General features: G+C 44.0%; 2 protein-coding genes and 1 long non-coding RNA gene across 14 annotated transcripts in view; 1 reads left to right on the top strand and 2 right to left on the bottom strand.

The window, feature by feature from the left end:
• Nucleotides 1-623: 623 nt before the first annotated feature.
• Nucleotides 624-4122, bottom strand: LOC125754092 (uncharacterized). Of its 2 annotated transcripts, none has more exons than XR_007407485.1 (4): nucleotides 3691-4122; nucleotides 3044-3335; nucleotides 2633-2739; nucleotides 624-2536 (listed from the first exon to the last, which is right to left on the bottom strand). It is a non-coding gene; the product is annotated as an uncharacterized LOC125754092 (long non-coding RNA). The 2 variants fall into 2 exon arrangements; XR_007407486.1 differs by lacking the exon at nucleotides 3691-4122 and adding an exon at nucleotides 3458-3654.
• Nucleotides 3182-14084, top strand: LOC112660469 (AKT interacting protein). 9 transcript variants are annotated; one of them, XM_025447996.3, is made up of 10 exons: nucleotides 3182-3309; nucleotides 7248-7357; nucleotides 8750-8955; nucleotides 11011-11075; nucleotides 11164-11264; nucleotides 11766-11854; nucleotides 11930-12028; nucleotides 12121-12228; nucleotides 13066-13126; nucleotides 13289-14084. In XM_025447996.3, exons 2-10 carry the CDS (start codon nucleotides 7316-7318, stop codon nucleotides 13397-13399), a joined length of 882 nt encoding a protein of 293 aa, XP_025303781.1. In that variant the 5' UTR covers nucleotides 3182-3309; nucleotides 7248-7315; the 3' UTR covers nucleotides 13400-14084. The 9 variants fall into 9 exon arrangements, with proteins under 9 accessions (XP_025303781.1, XP_048960432.1, XP_025303780.1 ...); XM_049104475.1 differs by having other exon boundaries at nucleotides 3219-3309; nucleotides 13292-14084; XM_025447995.3 differs by lacking the exon at nucleotides 3182-3309 and adding an exon at nucleotides 4259-4414.
• Nucleotides 14085-14143: 59 nt separating this feature from the next.
• Nucleotides 14144-19087, bottom strand: part of RBL2 (RB transcriptional corepressor like 2) — a 51331-nt gene continuing 46387 nt past the window's right edge. For all 3 annotated transcript variants that reach the window (XM_025447992.3, XM_035713650.2, XM_035713651.2), the window contains one exon: nucleotides 14144-15633. In XM_025447992.3, the coding sequence (XP_025303777.1) occupies nucleotides 15463-15633 (171 nt within the window). In that variant the 3' untranslated portion in view covers nucleotides 14144-15462. The remainder of the gene's footprint in view (nucleotides 15634-19087) is intronic.

Below are 19087 nucleotides of genomic sequence, written 5' to 3' on the forward strand. Positions count from 1 at the left end.
ATTGTCAGAAATTCATGATTTCTGCCATATGTAAGGATCACCGTTAATTATAGGATTATTCATAGCCTTCCTTGAACCCATTCACTTAAAATGCCTCCTATGGCCTCGAAGAAAACATTACTAACTATAAAAGCATAGTTTTGATGCGTTGATCTATTTTTTCTGACCTATTAAAAGAAATGTATCGCTATATAATCATCTCCTATATCTTGAAGAACATGTATAATCAGTGGTACATGTACCAAAAGAAATAGGAATCTACCTTTCAGAAAAGGATTCAGGGGTGAACAGGTCGAACTAAAAATCTTGGCTTATGCGTGCACGTGTATGAAACATACACATTTCAACTAAGCTTCATTATTTTACCCCTTCCTTCTGTTAAGACCTTCCTTTCGTAGTAAATCAGCGACCCAAAGGTTTTGTATGATTAATTTCCCGGGGATCAGGGGAAGAATGGTTTGGTGAATATTTTGCTGATTAGAACAGGAGCAGGAGCCCCAAGTGCTCATAGAGACCACATATCTATTATGTCCAACACCAAGAATTCATCTTTTGACACCAGTATCAGATATACTCTAAAACTTTAGAATAAGGAAGTGATTGAAAATGTTCTATAAGTAAGGTTTAGAGTCAGCTGGGTTTTATTCCTCCATGCTTTACATACTTTTTTTTATTTTGCTTTCATGTCTCATTATGTTTCCACGGTTTACACAGAAATCAAATAAAAATGTACCAGACCAAAGCTTTATAACACAGACAAGAAAAAAACACTAAGTATTATTCTGAAGTGCTAATAGATGTGGCTACTAAGATCTTTAGGTACTTTTTCAGCATGATAAGTGTACTCTATTCCCCATCTGCTATTTCACTGGGACCTCCCCCACCCACTTCCCCTCTGGTAACCATTTGCTCTCTCTAGTTAAGAGTCTGTGTCTTGGTTTGTCTTTTTATTTTTCCTTTGCTCATTTGTTTCTTAAATTCCACATATGAGTGAGATCAGACAGTACTTGTTCTCTTATTTCACTTAGCATTATACTCTCTAGCTCCATCCAGGTCATTGCAAATGGCAAGATTTTATTATTTTTGACGGCTGAGAAATATTCCATTGTGTGTGTGGTATGTGTGTGTGTGTGTGCGCGTGCATATGCATATATATCCACATCTTCCTTCATTCAATGGATACTTGGGCTGCTTCTAAAATTTCCTTCTATAATAACGCTGCTATAAACATAGGGGTGTGTATATCCCTTTGAATTAGTGTTTTTGTATTTTGAGGGAAACACCCAGTAGTGTGATACCTGGGATCGTAAGGTAGTTCTATTTTTAATTTTTTTTTTAATTTTTATTTATTTATGATAGTCATACAGAGAGAGAGAGAGAGAGAGAGAGGCAGAGACATAGGCAGAGTGAGAAGCAGGCTCCATGCACCGGGCGCCCGACGTGGGATTCGATCCCGGGACTCCAGGATCGCGCCCTGGGCCAAAGGCAGGCGCTAAACTGCTGCACCACCCAGGGATCCCTATTTTTAATTTTTTGAGGAACCTCCATACTGTTTTCCACTATGGCCGCACCAGTTTGCATTCCTACCAACAGTGCAAGAGGGTTCTTTTTTTTTTTTCTACTTCCTCGTCAACACTTGTGGTTTCTTGTGTTGTTGATTTTAGCCATCCTGACAGGTGTGAGGTGGTATCTCATTGTGGTTGATTTGCATTTTCCTGATGATGAGCATCTTTTCATGTGTCTGTTGGTCATCTGTATGTCTTCTTTGGAGGTATGTTTCTTCATGTCTTCTGCTCATTTTTAAATTGGATTATTTGGATTTTGGGTGTTGAGTTTTAGAAGTTCGTGAGTGGCTATGTCATTTGCAGAAATCTTTTCCCACTCCATAGGTTGTCTTTCAGTTTTGTTGTCTCCGTCACTGTGCCAAAGCTTTTTATTTTGATGATGTCTCAATAATTTCTATATGTTTTTGTTTCCCTTGCTTTAGCAGACATATCTTGAAAAATGCTGCTATGGCTAATGTTAGAGAAATTACTGCTTGTGCTCTCTTCTAGGATTTGTATGGTTTCAGGTCTCACATTTAATTCTTTAATCTATTCTGAGTTTGTTTTTGTGTATGGTGTGAAAGTGATCCAGTGTTATTCTTTTACATGTAGCCATCCAGTGTTCCCAGCACCATGTTGAAGAGTACCTATTTCAGTCTTAAAGAAACGGTGCCTTGAGGCTGCCTCATTTCCTTTGGAGTCAATCATCTTCATTTTCATAATGAACTACGTTCCTGCTGCAGATCTGGGGGCGTACAGGTTGGTAGGTGTTTTAAATTTACTTTAGTTGTTTCTGTCCCTCATTCGTCAAATACTTCTTGCATACCTACTACATCTGGGCATTGGATTGCCTGTTGGGGTGACCACAAAGAGAGAAACACATGGTCCTGGCCTTGTGGAGCTTACAGTATCCGTGTGGGAGACAGACACTAATAAGTCCTCTCCCAAATAAGTGGAAAATTGCCCCAAGGAAGTGATGTTTCAGCTGACATCTGTGTAGGGGAGAAAAAAGGTTCCAGGTCAAGGGAACAACCAAGTTCAAAGGCCCCACCTTGCGGCGGGGTGGGGTCGGGGAGGGAGCATCATACCTCAGAGGAACTAAAATAATGCAAGTGACCCCAGCCTGGGGCAGATGCTGCTGGACGCGGTCATGCCATTGGTTGAAGGGTTGGACTCCTCAACAAACACTGGGGCCCTGTCAGCAATGAAGAAGAGGATGCGGATATCAGGTGCATAAGCAACAGTACTCACAGAAACACCCCGAACATGTTCTATCAGAAATAGAACTCTCCCATTTCCCGCCTTCTCATAAACAGCATGGTTTACCGTCACTCATCTCAGTGAATGTTCTCACCATCCATCCAGTAGCTCAGGCCAAAAATCTAGCCATCATCCATGACGCCCCCTGTGTCTCCGTGTCCCTAGCCCCCATGTCTTAACGATGGCCCAGTCCTGTCCATGCCACCTCCTAAACCTCCCTGCAATGCATCCACCATTACCTTCCTACAGCAGTCTCCGGCTCAGCGACTGCAGTGGTTTCCCAGCGGTTCTCCTGTTTTGGTGGCCTTTTCAAAATGCAAATCTGATTATGTCACCGCCCTCCCTAAAGTCCGGAGATCCAGGGTCAATCCTGATTGGCTTTGGCCCGTCACGGCAGCCTCGCTGTTCCACTTGCCCTTGGCTCGTGTAGTTGTGGACGGACACCCAGTGACTCACCTCCGGTCACTGGGCCTTGGGCCATGCTTCCGGAGAGCTTCTGGGAAAGGTATTCTTGCTCTTTGGACAAGACCCCTGGAAGAAAGGGATCCTTTTACGGCTAGGCACTGCTGCACTGGGTGTGCCCGCGTCCCAGCCCCAGGGCCTGCCCGGCGGGGGCAGTCGGGTCTCAGCACGCGCCGCCCCGGGGGCCCCACCGTCTCCGGCCTCCAGGGCTGTCGTGGGCGGGAAGGCAGGAATGGGCTCGCCGACCGGAGGGGACCGCAGAGAAAGTCAGGGAGAGGACGAGCCGGCACCCAAGGCTGGGGGGGCCCGGGCCGGAGGCAAGGATTTCCTGCTGCCCCCGCCCCGATGGGCCCACGTCGCTGAGCGCCGACTCCGCGCGGCCTGGACGGGAGCGCGCGGGCTCCGGGGCCCGCCCGGGGCTGACCGAGTCCGCTGCCGCCGTCCCCGGGGCTCGCTCTCCCGACTTCAAAGGCTCCTCGGGGCGGGGCCGCCCGGCGGGGACCGGAGGGTCGGGGCGTCGGGGCCTCGAGCACCCGCGGGAAGACCGGCGACCCGAGCGCCGCCGCGGGGCGGGTTCCGCACGTTCCCCCGCCGGCAGGTCTAGACGCCCCTGTGGCAGCGCGACGGCCGAGCTGACGGGGCGCCCCCATCCCGGGGCCGGGACGCCGCGTTACGCCGCGTTTCTCCACGTTACATAAGACGGTCCCGTAGGCTCCCCGGACCTGACCGGACCCCGGGCGGACGGCGGACGGCGGTCGGCGGTCGCGGCGCCCCTCCCCGGAGCGGAGCGCGCACACCGCTGGCCCGCCCGCCGGCAGGTCGCGCTCTCGGGGGCCGCGGCCCCGCCCTGCCCCGGCCTTGGGAAACCCGCCGGCACCGCCTCCCTAAATGGCCGCGGCGGCCACGCACAAGCCCGTGGGCGGGGCTCTGTGATGACTGGCGGATGCCGTGACCAATTACGTCCAGGGGCTTGTTTGTTTGTTCCCTCCCCCCCCCGGGGGCCGAGACTTCCGTGACTGACAGTTCACTCCGGGCGCTGTTACATAAGGGGAGGGCCAAGGGCTGCCCCACCCGAGCGGAGCCGATTTGATTGGCAGGGAGCAGTGCGGTCGTCCCAACGCCCCCGGAAGAACGTCCTTGACGGACAGGTATGGGAGCCACTTGGCGCCGGGAGGCTGGGCGGAAGCGTCCGGGCCCAGGGGCGTGGGGCAGGGGGCGGGGCCCGACCCCGAGAGCAGGGCGGGGCAGGGAGCAGGCGGGGGCCGGGCTGGCGCTGCGGCCAGAGATGCTGTGGGGCCGCGACGGCGCTCGGCAGCCCGGAGCTCCGCGTTGAAAGCGCCGAGGTGAGGTGCGCTGCCGGCCGGCTGGGAGGGACGGGAGGGCCGTGGAGTCCTTAAAGCCGGGCCGCTAGCGCCTTCGGCCCTGTGTTTGTCTGCGCTGCCCGGCGCTCCCGACTCCCGAGCGACGGCGGCCGCGCTGGGACATGGGGGCGGGGCCGGGCACCTGTCCGCGTTTGCTGGCACCTGCTGCGCCGGCGGCCGCGGGCCCCGGGCCGGTGCTGGGGGCTGTCCAGGTGCTGGGCCCGGCCGCCCGAAGAAGGGAGGCGGGTCCGACCGGCTCGCCCGGTCCGCGGCCCGCCCTCCACGCCTCCGTCCTGCGCCCGGAGTTGGGGGGGTGTCCCCGAGCCCCGAGGCCTTCAGCTCTCCACCGGAGGGGCTCGCGGGCCCGGGGCCGGCCTTGAGCCGGCTGCGAGGCTGGGCCGTGGCCCCTGCCTTGCACCACCTCGAGACAGGTTTGTCCGGATTCCGTGCGTGTGCGGAGATGGATTTCCGCCCCGGGCGAGGGTGCGGGTCCCGGCTGTCCACAGCGAGCCGGGCCAGGGCCAGTGCTTTTTCGCCCTTGCTCAGGGCCTTGCTCGGTCTCCTTTTAGCGTGGAATTTAAAGCGTTTGGGGTGATGTATTAAGTTAGTGCCTATTTAGGGACCGTGGCGCGTAGGAAAGCAGCACCCTTCTTCTGGAGTTTTGGCTCATGTCGCGTTCAGATCGTTCGCACGGCCCAAGACACTGATTGCTCAGCTGTATGACGTAAGGGGAGACCATCCTGTTTGGTTTGTATGGCCAGGGCCGAACCAGCAGAAATTCTCAAATTGTGTTCTACGCTTCCTTCCATCTATGTCAGTTCTGTTGGAAAATGCTGGGCCGCGTCGGTAGACTAGACATCTCGTAAATGGTGTATTCTCTAAAAGGGTGCTGCAGTTTCTCGCGGTTGGAAACATAGGGCAGCAGTAGAAAATACCTCCTGCTTAAAGACAGAAGGAACTGGGGGGCAAGTTTTTATTTTTCTTTTCCCCCAAGTTTTGATTCCTAAATGCAGAGTCACAGACTCACTACGTGTTAGACTTGAAAGGGACCATATAGGTGAATGAGTCACTCCAGTAAATTTACATGGTGGTGAGCACTGTGTCCTAATGGGACGAGGTCCCCTTTAAGTCAGATGGGTCCTAGAAGTACTCTAGGTCAGAACATGCCCTCACACATCTTTGATGTCCCAACCATTCACATCTGTGCCCTAGACACCTTTAAAGGCAGACATGTGGAGAGCTCTCAGCAATAAGTTGCTGTTTGAGTGTAAGGCCACAGGTTAGTGGAAGAACCAGGATCCTCATTCCTTTAATTACTGGGTGGCATTAGGTTGTGGAAAGGAAAACAGCAGTAATTGGCATCATCCTGGTATGTGAGAGTTGGTATCCACCTGCGGACATCATAGGCTTGTCATTAAACAAATTTTTGCTCTCAGGGACATTTGGTACAGAATTCTCTAGTGATTTGCTCCTTATGAATTTAGTAGAATTTTGCTAACTTTTGACCCTTTTAACCTTCAGCTTTTTGATTGGTGCAGGTAGGAACTGAGAGGAGCTCTGCTTTACACAGAACCGAGCCTGGGGAAAATCACCAGAGCAGAGAAGTTGCTGTTCTTAGAGCCTGGCCTGCTGCTTTTTGTCTGCCTCTTCCTCTGTATTTTTAGTAAATGACCCAGTGACTTTATGACCTTTGAGGCATACTTTCTTGTCCACTCCTTGACACTGTGCTGGGAGATTTTGTTTGTGAAATGTCTCTGCATGCCTCTGTTGCATTTGTATGTACTGCTTGGCAATTCCTTCGTCATCTAATCCTACGGTTTCCACACATTAAATAGACATAAAAAGACCATTTCTCAGGGATGATCCTGCCAGGACCCAGTTGGTGCTCTCTGTCTTCTCTGCTCTACCTTCTCTGTTATGTCTTTGGCTCCGAGTTGCTGGGGAGAATAATTTTGTACTTAACTCTTTTTTAAAAGATTTTATTTATTTATTAATGAGAGACACAAAGGGAGAGAGAGGCAGAGACACAGGCAGAGGGAGAAGCAGGCTCCATGCAAGGAGCCCGATGTGGGACTCGATCCGGGGACTCCAGGATCAGCGCTGGGCCTAAGGCAGGTGCTAAACCACTGAGCCACCCAGGGATCCCCTACTTAACTCATTTAAGATGCTAATCAGTCCCCTTGGCTCTTTAATTCCCATAACTCTACACAGTGACAGGCCTTTTGCATATGCGGGTACAGCGCACCCTGCACCTGGCTTTCCTATAGTCAAATGCCTACTATAGATGCTAGTAGCAACTGGTGTAGTCCACCCATGTCTTCTGTATTTCTGGCACCAAAGCTTAATAACTGTGTCACTGAATATTATGAATCCTGGCCAGGGACTCGGTACACAGATTCCTGTAGGCGTTTAAAGGTGGGAAAGAAACTGGAGTCAGAAGAGAGAGGGGGTAATGAAGGAAACTTTTTGAAGATATCTTTTCCCCCTAATTTTCATCACTATGTATTATACAACGTTATGCTGAATTTCTCTGTAGAATGTTAGATTTATTTCTCAACTATTTTGGAAATCTTAACTGTTGGTGTTGCTATATTTCTGTGATTTTTCATCTCATTTTTAGGTAAAGTGACTTCTGAGGACAGAAGAGTTTGATGACACAGACCACTGAATTTTTTTGGAGTCCACGTTATGAACCCTTTCTGGAGCATGTCTGCAAGCTCTGTCCGCAAAGTAGGTATAGTTGATAAATTTAGCGAGGAAATCCATTTGAGTCAAGGTAGAGGTCAAAGTAATTTATACTGAGGTTGCCTATAACCTTAACAATAATTTTGTATGTTTTTGTACATTACTCTGGGTCTGAAAACCAGTGTTGTTTTCATGTGGGCCAAGCAGGAACATGCCCTCACACATTTTTGAAATGTGAATTAAATCAAGCTGGCTTTCCTTAGGATTTTTTTTCTTAAGTTTATTATTATTTTTTTAGTAATCTCTACACCCAACATGGGGTTCGAACTCACAACTCTTGAGATCAAGAGTCATATGTTCTTCCAATAAAGCCAGCCAGGCACCCATAGGTTTTACTCTTGAGAAATACTTTGCTGCTGAAAGACAGTTTCTGAGACTAAGATCGCATCTCAAGTAGAAATCATTCTGGAAATCACAATTCTAAGATTATCTTGATTTAGGGTATTTACACATGATGAAATTTGTGACACATTATTGTAGTAGTCTTTTTACTATTCTGTAAGGTTCCACAATCAGAGCAGCTTTGAGAAAGACCAGTCCAATGTGGTCACCTCAGACTTGAGGGCACCGGTTTAATTTTTCCAAACAAAATGTCTATTTTAAAATCGCAAAAACTACATTGTAGGAAAGCTTAATGCAGACAAAAGAGAAGGACTATAACCCATAATTCCACCTCTAGGAGACCAGCCCCAGGAATCATCATCTTTTCTATCCATATAATATTGATTCTTAATGTGGCTAATTTGGGCTTTGGTTGTACTTGAGCCAGAGAAGTGTCTCTTGAGATGGTGGCTTAATCTCTGACTCATGTGGACCTCTGTCTTTGACTAAGGCTGACAGTCTGCTGGGGATAGCCCAGATGTAGATCATCAGGGACAAGACCAGAGCAGCGCAAGTGAGAGCATAGCTTTGTTCGTTGTTTCTAAGTGAGGTGCTCACGCCAGGTGGTGACTAGTATCTGTCACCTCTACTGTTTGTTTTAAGCTGCTTCACACCTGACCTTCTACAGGACCTAAGAGCCAGTGGACTCTTCTCATCTCGTACAGTTGTCTAATTTCTAAGTAACCCCTTGCCCTCTTTTTGGGGTCACCAGAAGAAACCGTTTCTTGCTCTGTACATCCTGTTCATATTGGTGTTACTGTTTTTATAGGATGTAGCTTTAAAAATTTTTTTATTGCTTTAGTCTTCCTTCAGCTTTGTTCTTTTACTAATGGCCTGCCTGCTCAGAGGACTTTTTAGTCATCTTGATCATGGTGCTAGAATGTCCTTGTCAAAGAGTCATTCCAGCTTTTAGGTCAAGGGTAAGAGTACATCACATGTACTCTTGTCATTTAAGAATCACGCTAACAAATGTTCTCACAACTTCATCTTGAATAGCGATCTGAAGGTGAAGAGAAGGCATTAACAGGGGATGTGATAACCAGCCCTCCACGTGCCGCTCCAAAGAAACAGCTGCCTTGTATTCCCAAAAACGCTTTGCCCATAACTAAGCCTACATCCCCTGCCCCAGCAGCACAGTCAACAAATGGCGCACATGCTTCTTATGGACCCTTCTACCTGGAATACTCGCTTCTTGCAGAATTGTAAGTGCTTGAACTATCTTGTTAAATTTTAACTCACCTTTGAAGGTGAAAAATGAAATCTACTCTGGTACACTCCGTATATGGCTGGTATCATTCGGTCTTAAGGCTCAAATGCATCCCCCTCCAGTATCAGGTAAGATCTGAAGGCAGACATGGGCTTGCATCTCCATGTCTATTTTGGAGAGCAAGAGGAGGATACTGAGATTTGTGAAGCATCTAAAATGGGTCAGGAACTGAGTGACTTAATTTTGGTGTGCCTGTATATGAGGTGAGGACATCCCTTCCCAAAGGGGTGGTTGTGGACACCAGGACAGTGAGAGGACAGCAATCTGTTGGTTCTGGGGTCAGACCCAGCTGGAGGCTTGTGTTCCACTGTGTTAAGTATCTCATGAGACGCATCCTGGAAGACCAGGGAAAGAGTCCCTGTTGGCAAAGGTCAGGAAGCCAGACTGTAGGGACTGGAACAGTAGACCCAGAGAAGTGACAACGTAGCAGGTACTTCTTAAAGCTGCCTTCATGTACTTGAAGACCTGTCATTACAAAGAGGACTGGACTCCTGCTGTGTGACCCATAGAGGCAGAAGAAGTAGGCAGTTATAGGGAAGTCACAAAGATTGGGGCTCCAGGCAGGTAAGGGCAGGGCTAATCCTGGAAGCTGGAAGTCAGACCGAAGTCACACAAATCTGTAGCAGGAGGCAGGGGGCACTGCCCCAGAGTGCTGGGGGCCCCCTGACCGCACCCAGCCCACCACAGGGGCGCAATGTCAGCCTGGAGCGCTTGTTACTAGGACCGAGTTGTGGAGAATTCTTCATTGCTGTCGTTTTTAAATGTCTTTGTATAGCCTTCTGGAGCCTTCCCTCGCTGTACTCGCATCGTAATGGTCAGAGGGTCTGAGGCCCCGGCACAGTTGGCAGTGTGTGTGACTTGGTGGCAGTGGTCCCTTTGGCTTTATAATGGAGGCCTTGTGCCTGAGGCTGGGCAGCGAGTTGGACAGGCTTCTATTGTGGCCGTAAATCTGCTGTCTGTATTAGAGCACAGAACGGCCTTACTGTAGTAGACACATCTGCCAGCCAGCCATACTGCTGTTGACATGCTGAATTTTAGTGACTTAAAAACAGGATAACTGCTTTTAAAGAGGATTAAAAATGAGTGTGATGGTAAACAGGTAATGAAAACAGTCAACTAAGGTTCAACAAGTTATTTCTCAGTAAAATTCAGGCTTGGCAGGTTAAACGTGTTGTAAGGCCCAGGGTCGACATTGTTTAAGATCTGGTCTCAGCCGTATTCCTTTCCGCTCATGGTGACCAGGTCCCAGAAGAGCCAATGCCCCCTTTTTCCATGCACTTTTCTTGCTGCAGGGCCCACAGAGTTCAGGTGTCAGGTTCATGAGTTCAGGTGTCAGGTTCAGAGTTCAGGTGCCTGAGTCATGGTGTCACTTTGGAGGGGGGGAGGTGGAGAACCTAGGGGGAGCACCCCATGCAGAGCCTTCCTGCCTTCACTAAGATTATCGCAAATCTAAACACGGCCCTCGGCCATGTGGACTGGTATTCACACTTAAAATGACATCTAAGTGATGGCAATTCTGTGGACTTTTTATTCTTGTTACCTAAAATTGTGCTTTCACAGGTGGTTTTTGAATGTGTGGGTGAAATCTGTTGTCCAGTCACAAAAATAAAAATTGTACACTCGTTTCCCTAAAATTTAATGTCCAGAACTAGATCAGGTTGCATTGTTCAGAATCAGCTACTAGATGGTTTCCAAGGTGATGTTTTGGGAAAGTTGATTTCTGGGAGGAAAACTTGATTCTTTGTGTATCCCTGCTTGGCTTGAATTTGTCTGGGCCCCTCTCTAGCTCCTATTTCTCTGTGAGCTGGATTTGTAAAGCTGGGAAATGGGCAGGAGCCTGGGCCAGGTGAGATGGTGATGACTTGGCTTGTATGTTAGTTGTCAGTTGCCCCTCGAGGGACTGTTCCTTCTCTCCAAACATGAACGTAGGGTTGTGTGATCTGTATGTCATTTACATCCATACAATTTCATTATTCTGTTTCTGTTTTAGTACCCTGGTTGTGAAGCAGAAGCTGCCAGGTGTCTATGTGCAGCCATCCTACCGCTCTGCATTAAGTAAGAAGGATTTGCTCTTAATTTATAGTATACTTGGTTTCTCTGACACCATCTTGGGCCTTAACTGTTTTTGATTTTTTTCCTACAGTGTGGTTTGGAGTAATATTCATACGGCATGGTCTCTATCAAGATGGTGTATTTAAGTTTACAGTTTACATCCCTGATAACTACCCAGATGGTGACTGCCCAGTAAGTAAAAGTCAGGTCTGGCTTCATTCGTTGGGTCCGAGGAGGGCTTAAAGGACTTGAAAGATTTCTCGGCTCTTTTCTTGAGCTCATGATTTTACAATTTCAGTTTCTCAAAATGTTTTGTCTACTCAGTCATCTTTGAAGGGGATTTTTGTCCTTTGTTGCATCTTTTGCCACACCCGCCTCTGCCATTAGTTTTCCTTGTTTCTCTGCTCATGGTGTGTGAGAGAGGCTGGAAGCTGTCCTACGGCACTGACTGTGTGCATGGCAACCGCTGTGCTGCAGCAGAGCAAAGAGTGACTCCCACCCCCCATTCCACCCCCTGGATGCAAAATTTCATTTTACAAGAAAATGGCAGAAGTTGTTAAGTATTCCTCTTGAAGCAGCTCTTTGACTTAAAATACCATGACTGCCTTGTCCTGAAGCTGCCTTTGCAACTATCTGTATGGGTCTAATAAGCTCCTTGCTTCCATTAAAGGACACGTCTCTCTTTAAATACAGCGCTTGGTGTTTGATATTCCTGTCTTTCACCCGCTAGTGGATCCCACCTCAGGTGAACTGGATGTGAAGAGAGCATTTGCAAAATGGAGGTGAGTCAATAAGTGTTTACTTTGGTGATCTACCTCAGCAGGATGCTTCAATAATCCTACGTTGTTTCTCTTTAGGCGGAACCATAATCACATTTGGCAAGTTTTAATGTATGCAAGGAGGGTTTTTTACAAGATTGATACAGCAAGCCCCCTAAACCCAGAGGCTGCAGTCCTGTAGGTTACTCTGCTTTGTTCTTTTAGATAAATTTGCAAACGAAGCTAAGGAGATGATCTTGGTAACTTTTTGATTTAAACTTTTAACACAGGTATGAAAAAGATGTTCAGCTTTTTAAAAGTAAAGTGGTTGACAGTGTTAAGATGTGCACTGCTCGTTTGTTTGACCAACCTAAAATAGAAGACCCCTATGCAATTAGGTAAGTGGTACATGATCTAGATTAACCGCACTTTGCTGTCCTGTACTTCCATTTTCCAGGTGGTCTTAGAATGGGGATTTAAAAGGAAAGGGTATCATCTGTTAGCCTGCAACCTTTATCATTTGTTGGCAGCTCGCTTTCTGAAATCTCTTGGGCAGAAAGCTTGACATCTACTGGCATACTGTGCCAATAGCAAGCTATTTAGTCACTTTGATTTCCTAAGGATCCTTGTAATATGCATGTTCAAATGTCCAGACTTTTCTGTTCAGCTGGCAGTTTTAGCTGGAGCCCCTCTTAAACTGCCATAGCCCCACTGTCAATCAGATTGGGGGAAGGAGAGAAACTGAATAGGGTGACTAGGATGAATGGTGTGTTTCTTCAGCACTATGATATTTAATCTTGGAAGCATCCAAATGATTGTTGAGACCTGAGGAATTGGTGATTTAGCTCTCTGGCAGCACATATTGCTGGGAGGCTGGTTAAGTACAGTGGTTAAGAGCCTGGGCTCTGCAGATAGACTGGTTGGCTTTTGTGCTGACTGACTTGAGTGACCCAGAACAATTACTTAATTTTACTGCCATACTTTCTTCATCTGTAAATAACAGTACTTCAGGGATGGTTGTGAGGCTGAAATGAGCTGACCCACGTAAGCGTTCTATAAGGAATAGTTGCCCTGTGAGAGAATCATCTAGATTAATGTCTAAAACTTACATGTTGACAACTGATTATTGTTCCTTGTTAAGTTTTGTTAGGGAATTGGCTTAAGTATTCAGAAATGAATGTTATACAAATTTAGTAAGCCAAAGCAGATTTTTAAATATTTTTCTCTTCCTTAAGCTTTTCTCCATGGAATCCTTCTGTACATGATGAAGCCAGAGAGAAGATGCTGACTCAGAAAGTAAGTACATAACCATTTTTGAAACCATTAACTGTCTCCTTTCTGAAATGTCTTCTTCAGAGACTACTCATTATGTACACATAACTTTTTGGGAAATGAGTCTGTACAGCACCAAAGTCTCCATCAGCCCTATTTTTAATGTCTGTTTTTGATTATACCTAGAAGAAGCCTGAAGAACAGCACAATAAAAGTGTTCACGTTGCTGGCCTGTCATGGGTAAAGCCTGGTTCAGTACAACCTTTCAGTAAAGAAGAAAAAACAGTAGCAACTTAAGCGCTGGTGAATCTGGTGCACCGTGCACTTTCCTGCCGGACTCGGGCCTAGTTAGAGCTGACCGAGGGCAAAGGACTGCCGGAAGAGTAAAACCGTGCGAACGAGGACTGGTATCGTGTGTCCGTGTGTGCTTAGGTTCTAACAGCAAGTTTTGGAAACCTCTCTTTAAGTAACGCATTACTTCTGTCAGAAGTGTCTTTAGGGTGGTTATCTAGTTCAGTACTCCAAATTATTGGGGACCTCGAGGCTTAAGTATTTTTCTGCATATAATGCTAAAGGTAAGTTACATTCATTTACACTAATAGAGTAGATAGAGCTCGGCACTATCTAATGACTTTCACGTCCGTGGTTTCAGTTGTATATACATTAGGACGTGGAGAGGGGAGGTAGACGGGGGGAGGTTCCGTAGCTCATAAGCACTTGTAAGGGGGAGGTCATCTGCACCCCAGTCTTCAGCCTACTGTCTTACTGATTTACGGACTCCTGTCAATCACTGAGGTACACATTAGGTGAGTCAGAGGAAACCAGAACACTTGTTCATAGTTGTTTTTTTTTTCCCCGAAAGCAAATTACTGTATTTTTATGGCAGGAGGGAGAAAGTGTTAAACGGTTTCTAATGAAGTCAGATATTTAAATGATGAATGACTAATGTGTTTTGTAGAAACAAAATAAACCAATAAATGATTGTTCTTTGTCATTTATACAGGAAACCAAAACCCCTTTCTCAGTATAACTAAACAAAGATTAATTTATAAATGCTTTATTGAAAAATACACTTATTTTCATATAAAATTACAGTAGCAGTATCTTGAGAGGTTTTATAAATATTTTTGCACCACTATTCTAACTGAACAGTGTAAGTTCCATATTTCTTTCAGAGCAATATGAAGTTACCCAGTAACTTGGTTTATACTGATTCAATTTACAATTGAATTTTCTCCCTAATAAGATTATTTGTTCAACTTTAAAACTGCTGGAACAATAGTGATTAATAAAGGTATATATAGATAATTCAATAGCTGTTAAATAACATTTCTAATTTTTATAAATGGTACTATGTACTAATAAAAACCTAAATTCTCCAATCTATTTTTTAAACTGCCAAGAACACACCCAAAGATAAATTTATCACCTTAATAGACACGTGTCTTTCAGATAACTACCTCCTAAAGAGGAGGTCATAATTTTTCATATTCCCTTAATTCAACTTGATTTAAAATCTTTACTTAGCCAACTGATCCCTATTAACAACAAAAACCTGGAGAATTTAAAACACATGCCCAAAGGTGGCTACTGGGGCTTAAACAGTTTAAAAAAAAGTACAAAAGCATCAAAGATGATATTGCATGTTTAGCCTGGAAGTTTTGTACTTCATAAAGTTCACATTGTAGAAAGTGCCATCGCAAATATACAGCAAAATCTGGGTTACAAAATCATGCTTTTTACAGCCCTAAAGTGCCACTTCTTATACAAGTTCACTCACACATTGCACACCAAACAATCCAGCACTTACCACACTGTACCACACCAAACAATCCAGCACTTACCACACTGTACCACACCTAACAGGGAGAGGGAAGGATTCCATAAAGGGAATGGGAGGCCTGGGACAATAATCTAGGAGCTCCGAATCTGGGCTTTCTCCCTTGTTCTGTTTCAGGAATGCAAAAACCTCCTACTCCTACCAAGTGTTTTGTGACAAACACCTAAGTTTTTGTTTTGCTTTTCATGAGAAGCTGACCACAAAACAGGTAGGAATGAACGGAAATACAGTCCCTCTGCTGGAGCACATCAACAGAGACCTCTTACACATGTATTTGAGCACGCTCTGTTCCCTGTAATACTTAGAAAAGCATTGCTGAAGAGTTAAAAAAAAATCCCTGTTTGGATTCTAAGTAGCCTTGATGGCGAGCACTGAGTGGTAGGAAAAAGGCAGTTGGGATGAGTAGAGCTATCCTAAGGATACTGGAAGATTAGGAAAAGAGCCCCATAATCTAGCATGCATTAAATGGTGCTGCTGAACAGAGTTTGTGAAAAGACCGTTTCAGTACAACAGACTAACCTCAGTGAGAACCTCGGTCATTAGCTACGTCTTGGAGACGGCGTAATAAGGCAGAATGATTTTCTGGGCAAATTCTTTTTGCAGGGGATTCGCTTCCATCTTCCAAAAGAATCCCTCTCTTTTTGGTTGGAGTTTCTCCTGTCCGTATCATACTATTAATTTCTCTCAGTCTCTAGAGTGGGAGGAAAATAGATACAAAACAGTAATGCTAATATGCAGAGTTCAGTATTAAGAACCTCAAATGAGTTAAGAATTCACTTTGAAGAGTTTGAACATCTTTGTAAGACAAGACCTACTAAATTATATATTCTTCAATTTCACTTTTCAGCTGGCCGACGCTGATGACTATCTGGGTTGGAGGGCAGAGTATTTCTATTTTTTAACAGGTCCAGGGGTGATTCTGATGTATACTTTTCTAAAAATAAGAGTTCGCAAATTTGTGACTTTTTTTTACAGTAGATAAGGAGCATCACCTTGCTGTGCCATACTGAGTCAATTCCATATGTCTCCATTTTCCTTTTTTAAAAAAGTGTGATTTTACACAGTATTATGCCTTTTTCAGTCTAGTGTTACTCATATTTTAGCAGTTCTCAACTGGAATTTGATTCCTTAATTCCCTAAGGCATCCATTGTAGGTAATTAGTGTGATCTAGGAAGCACTAGTTATATTTCATCCTTGGAAGAATATACATATATATATATATAGTGCCTTCAGCATTAAGTTTCTCCAAAGCCCCAAAAGTCAGTTGCCACAGTATTTTCTGGTAGTTAGTTGGTTACAGTTTTTTGTTTTGTTTTGTTTTTTTACATGCCTCTTCCTTATCCATGCCTCCTTATGGAAAATAAACTCAGCATATTCATCTGTGTTTATACAGGACATCTCAAACAGGAAAGTAGGGAGAAGAGAATCATGAATCCTCTCATGATTACTACCCCACTGCACCAGTTTTGGCCAGTCTTACTTTATCTATACCCTCCTTCATTTCCCTTTCACCAGATTGTCTTAAAGCTAATTCTAGACATATTTTATTCTTCATTTTAAAATAAATTTTCTGAGGCTTTAAATAAAATCACTGGTATTCTTTTATTACATACGCACCTTCTCAAATCTTAACCACCTTAAGAAAGCTTTTCTTTGATTTTCTCTTCTTTCTTACATTTTCTAATCTCTAGTCTATTTACTTGAATATCCCTTATATTGATAATTGTATGTTACTTGTATATAATGTATATATCATTATATGAAATGTACAGTATAGCTGTATAATATACATAGCATATTAATATATACCATACATTAATATATACATCAGTTATATATAACATCAGTGTGTTAATGACATTATATATAATACACAATCTTACACATCACAATTTATTTACACAATATGTACATATTTATGTACATATTACATATGTAATATGTACATATTTTAAACACAAATAACTTAATCCAAAAACATTCATACAGAATGTGCTGCGATTTCTTGTCCTCATCCAGTCTGTCACCCAGCACCTACTGTTATCTTTCACTCACTGAACAGATCAGGCTACATATAGTCTCTGCTATCTATGAATGCACTCCCTAGAAATCTAATATTGTGTATTAAATGGGTTCAAAAAAATTTGAAATGGCAGGGGTGCCTGGGTAGCTCATTCAGTTAAGGGTCTGACTCCTGATCCCAGTTCAGGCCTTAATCTTAGGGTTGTGAGTTCAAGTGCCATGTTGGACTATTTAAAAAAAAATGGAAAATTTTATGTGTTTGGAATATTTGTTTAATCGACATTGCATCTTAGATCTTCCCATATCATATATGCACATCTCTTTAACTGCTATATGATATTCTATGTCTATCATACTTTAATCCCCTACTGATGTATTCTTTCCTCCCAGTTGTTTAATACTACAAGCAATGTTATAATATTCAACAGGCTGTGCCAATCCACTGAAACTTCCCTGACAAGTATCACTAATGATCCCCAATCCTGTTAATTACTTTGCATGGTATTCTATAATTCTTTATTCATGGTAGCATAAATGTTAGGCTATTACAGGTTGGTTCTAGACTCAAGGAACTTGTGATCTCAGCTATCATCTATGAAGTCATGGTGACAAATGTTTCTTCAACCAAGTCTAATTAGAGAAATTCTCAATTCTGTGCTAGAATTTTTTTTTTTTTTTGAAACCTTTCCAGGTGGTGATAGATTAAGCGTCTAGAGCATGGCTTTCAATCTTGCATAACTTTTTTTTTTTTTGCACAAATTGTCATTTTTTTAAAGATTCACCTAAGTAAAATTCACCTTTGTAAGTGTACACTTGTGCATGTTTTAACAAACCCAGTCATATAACTACCACTATAATGAACAGCTGCTTCATTCCAAAAAATCCTCACATTTCTAGTTAAAATGCTACCCCCTGCCTTTCCCCACAACAAGCACTGATGTGCTTGTCCCTATAGTTTTGCCTTTTCCAGAGTTTCATAGAAGTAAAACCCTATCGTAAGTGGCCTACCAAATCTAGTGTGTTTCACTTAGGCACAAGTGCATTCGAGGTTCCTCTGTGTTGCTGGGTGTTACCAGTTTGTAGTTGCCCATTATCCAGGTGTACCACAAATCTGCTTATCCATTAGCCAGCTGAAGGACATTTGGGTTATTTTCTACTTTTTGGCAATTACGAATAGTCCTAAACTTCAGTTCGTGTACACGTTTTTGTATGAACCTTGGGTGAACACCTAGAAGTGAAATTTCTGGTTATATGGTAAGGGTACGTTTATAAGAAAATGCCAAAATTATTTTCCAGGTGTTAGAGCCATGCTGTATCATTTTACATTCTCACCAGGAATATATGAAAACTTCCAACTGCTCCACATCATTGCCAGAATTTGTTACCGTTATGTTTTAGATTTTAGCCATTCTAATAGGCATGTAACGGATGAAGCGTGTTCAAATCTTTTGCCTAATTTTCAATTTGGTTGGTTTTCCTTTTGCATTTTGATAAATCCTATATATGTTGCAGAAATAAATCCTTTATCAGATGAGAGGTCTGTAAAATTTCTTCCCACTTTGTGGCTTGTTTTTTCTTTTAAAGAGCAGGAATTCTTAATTTTGATGAAGTCCCATTTATCAGTCTTTTATGGATTGTGCTTTTGATGATGTTATCTAAGAAATCTTTGTGTAAATCATGTTCACAAAGATTTTGTTCCCCTATGGTTTCTCCTATAAGTTTCATAGTTTTACACATTTAGGTCCATGGTCTGTTTTGATTCATTTTGATATGTGGTGCAGAGTATGGGTGCAAGTTTACTATTATTTTTGTATATAGTTACCTAGTTGTTCAGCACTGTCTGTTGAAAAGGCTGTCCTTTCTCCACTAAATTACTTTTGCACCTTTGTTGACAATCAGTTGACCGTGTATATGTGGTCTGTTTCTGGGTTTTTTTTTTTTTTTATTTGTGTGTCCTTTCATCAATACCACATTGTCTTGATTACCATAGCTTTACAGTTAAGTATTAAAGTCAGATAGGGTATCTTCCAATTTTTTCAAAATTGTTTTAATTATTTTAGTTCCTTTTGCATTTTCATATACACTTTGGAACCAGTTTGTTAACCTGCACAAATAATTCTGG

The sequence above is a fragment of the Canis lupus genome, chromosome 2, assembly GCF_003254725.2.
Source record: "Canis lupus dingo isolate Sandy chromosome 2, ASM325472v2, whole genome shotgun sequence".
Classification (NCBI taxonomy): Eukaryota; Metazoa; Chordata; class Mammalia; order Carnivora; family Canidae; genus Canis; species Canis lupus.

Bases quoted from the DNA above. Each gene is read 5' to 3' on its own strand.
- LOC112660469 (XM_025447996.3), top strand. From the start codon at position 7,316: ATGAACCCTTTCTGGAGCATGTCTGCAAGCTCTGTCCGCAAA. The intron at 11,076-11,163 runs GTAAGAAGGATT...TTTTTCCTACAG, and splicing joins ATCCTACCGCTCTGCATTAA to TGTGGTTTGGAGTAATATTC. The intron at 13,127-13,288 runs GTAAGTACATAA...GATTATACCTAG, and splicing joins AGAAGATGCTGACTCAGAAA to AAGAAGCCTGAAGAACAGCA.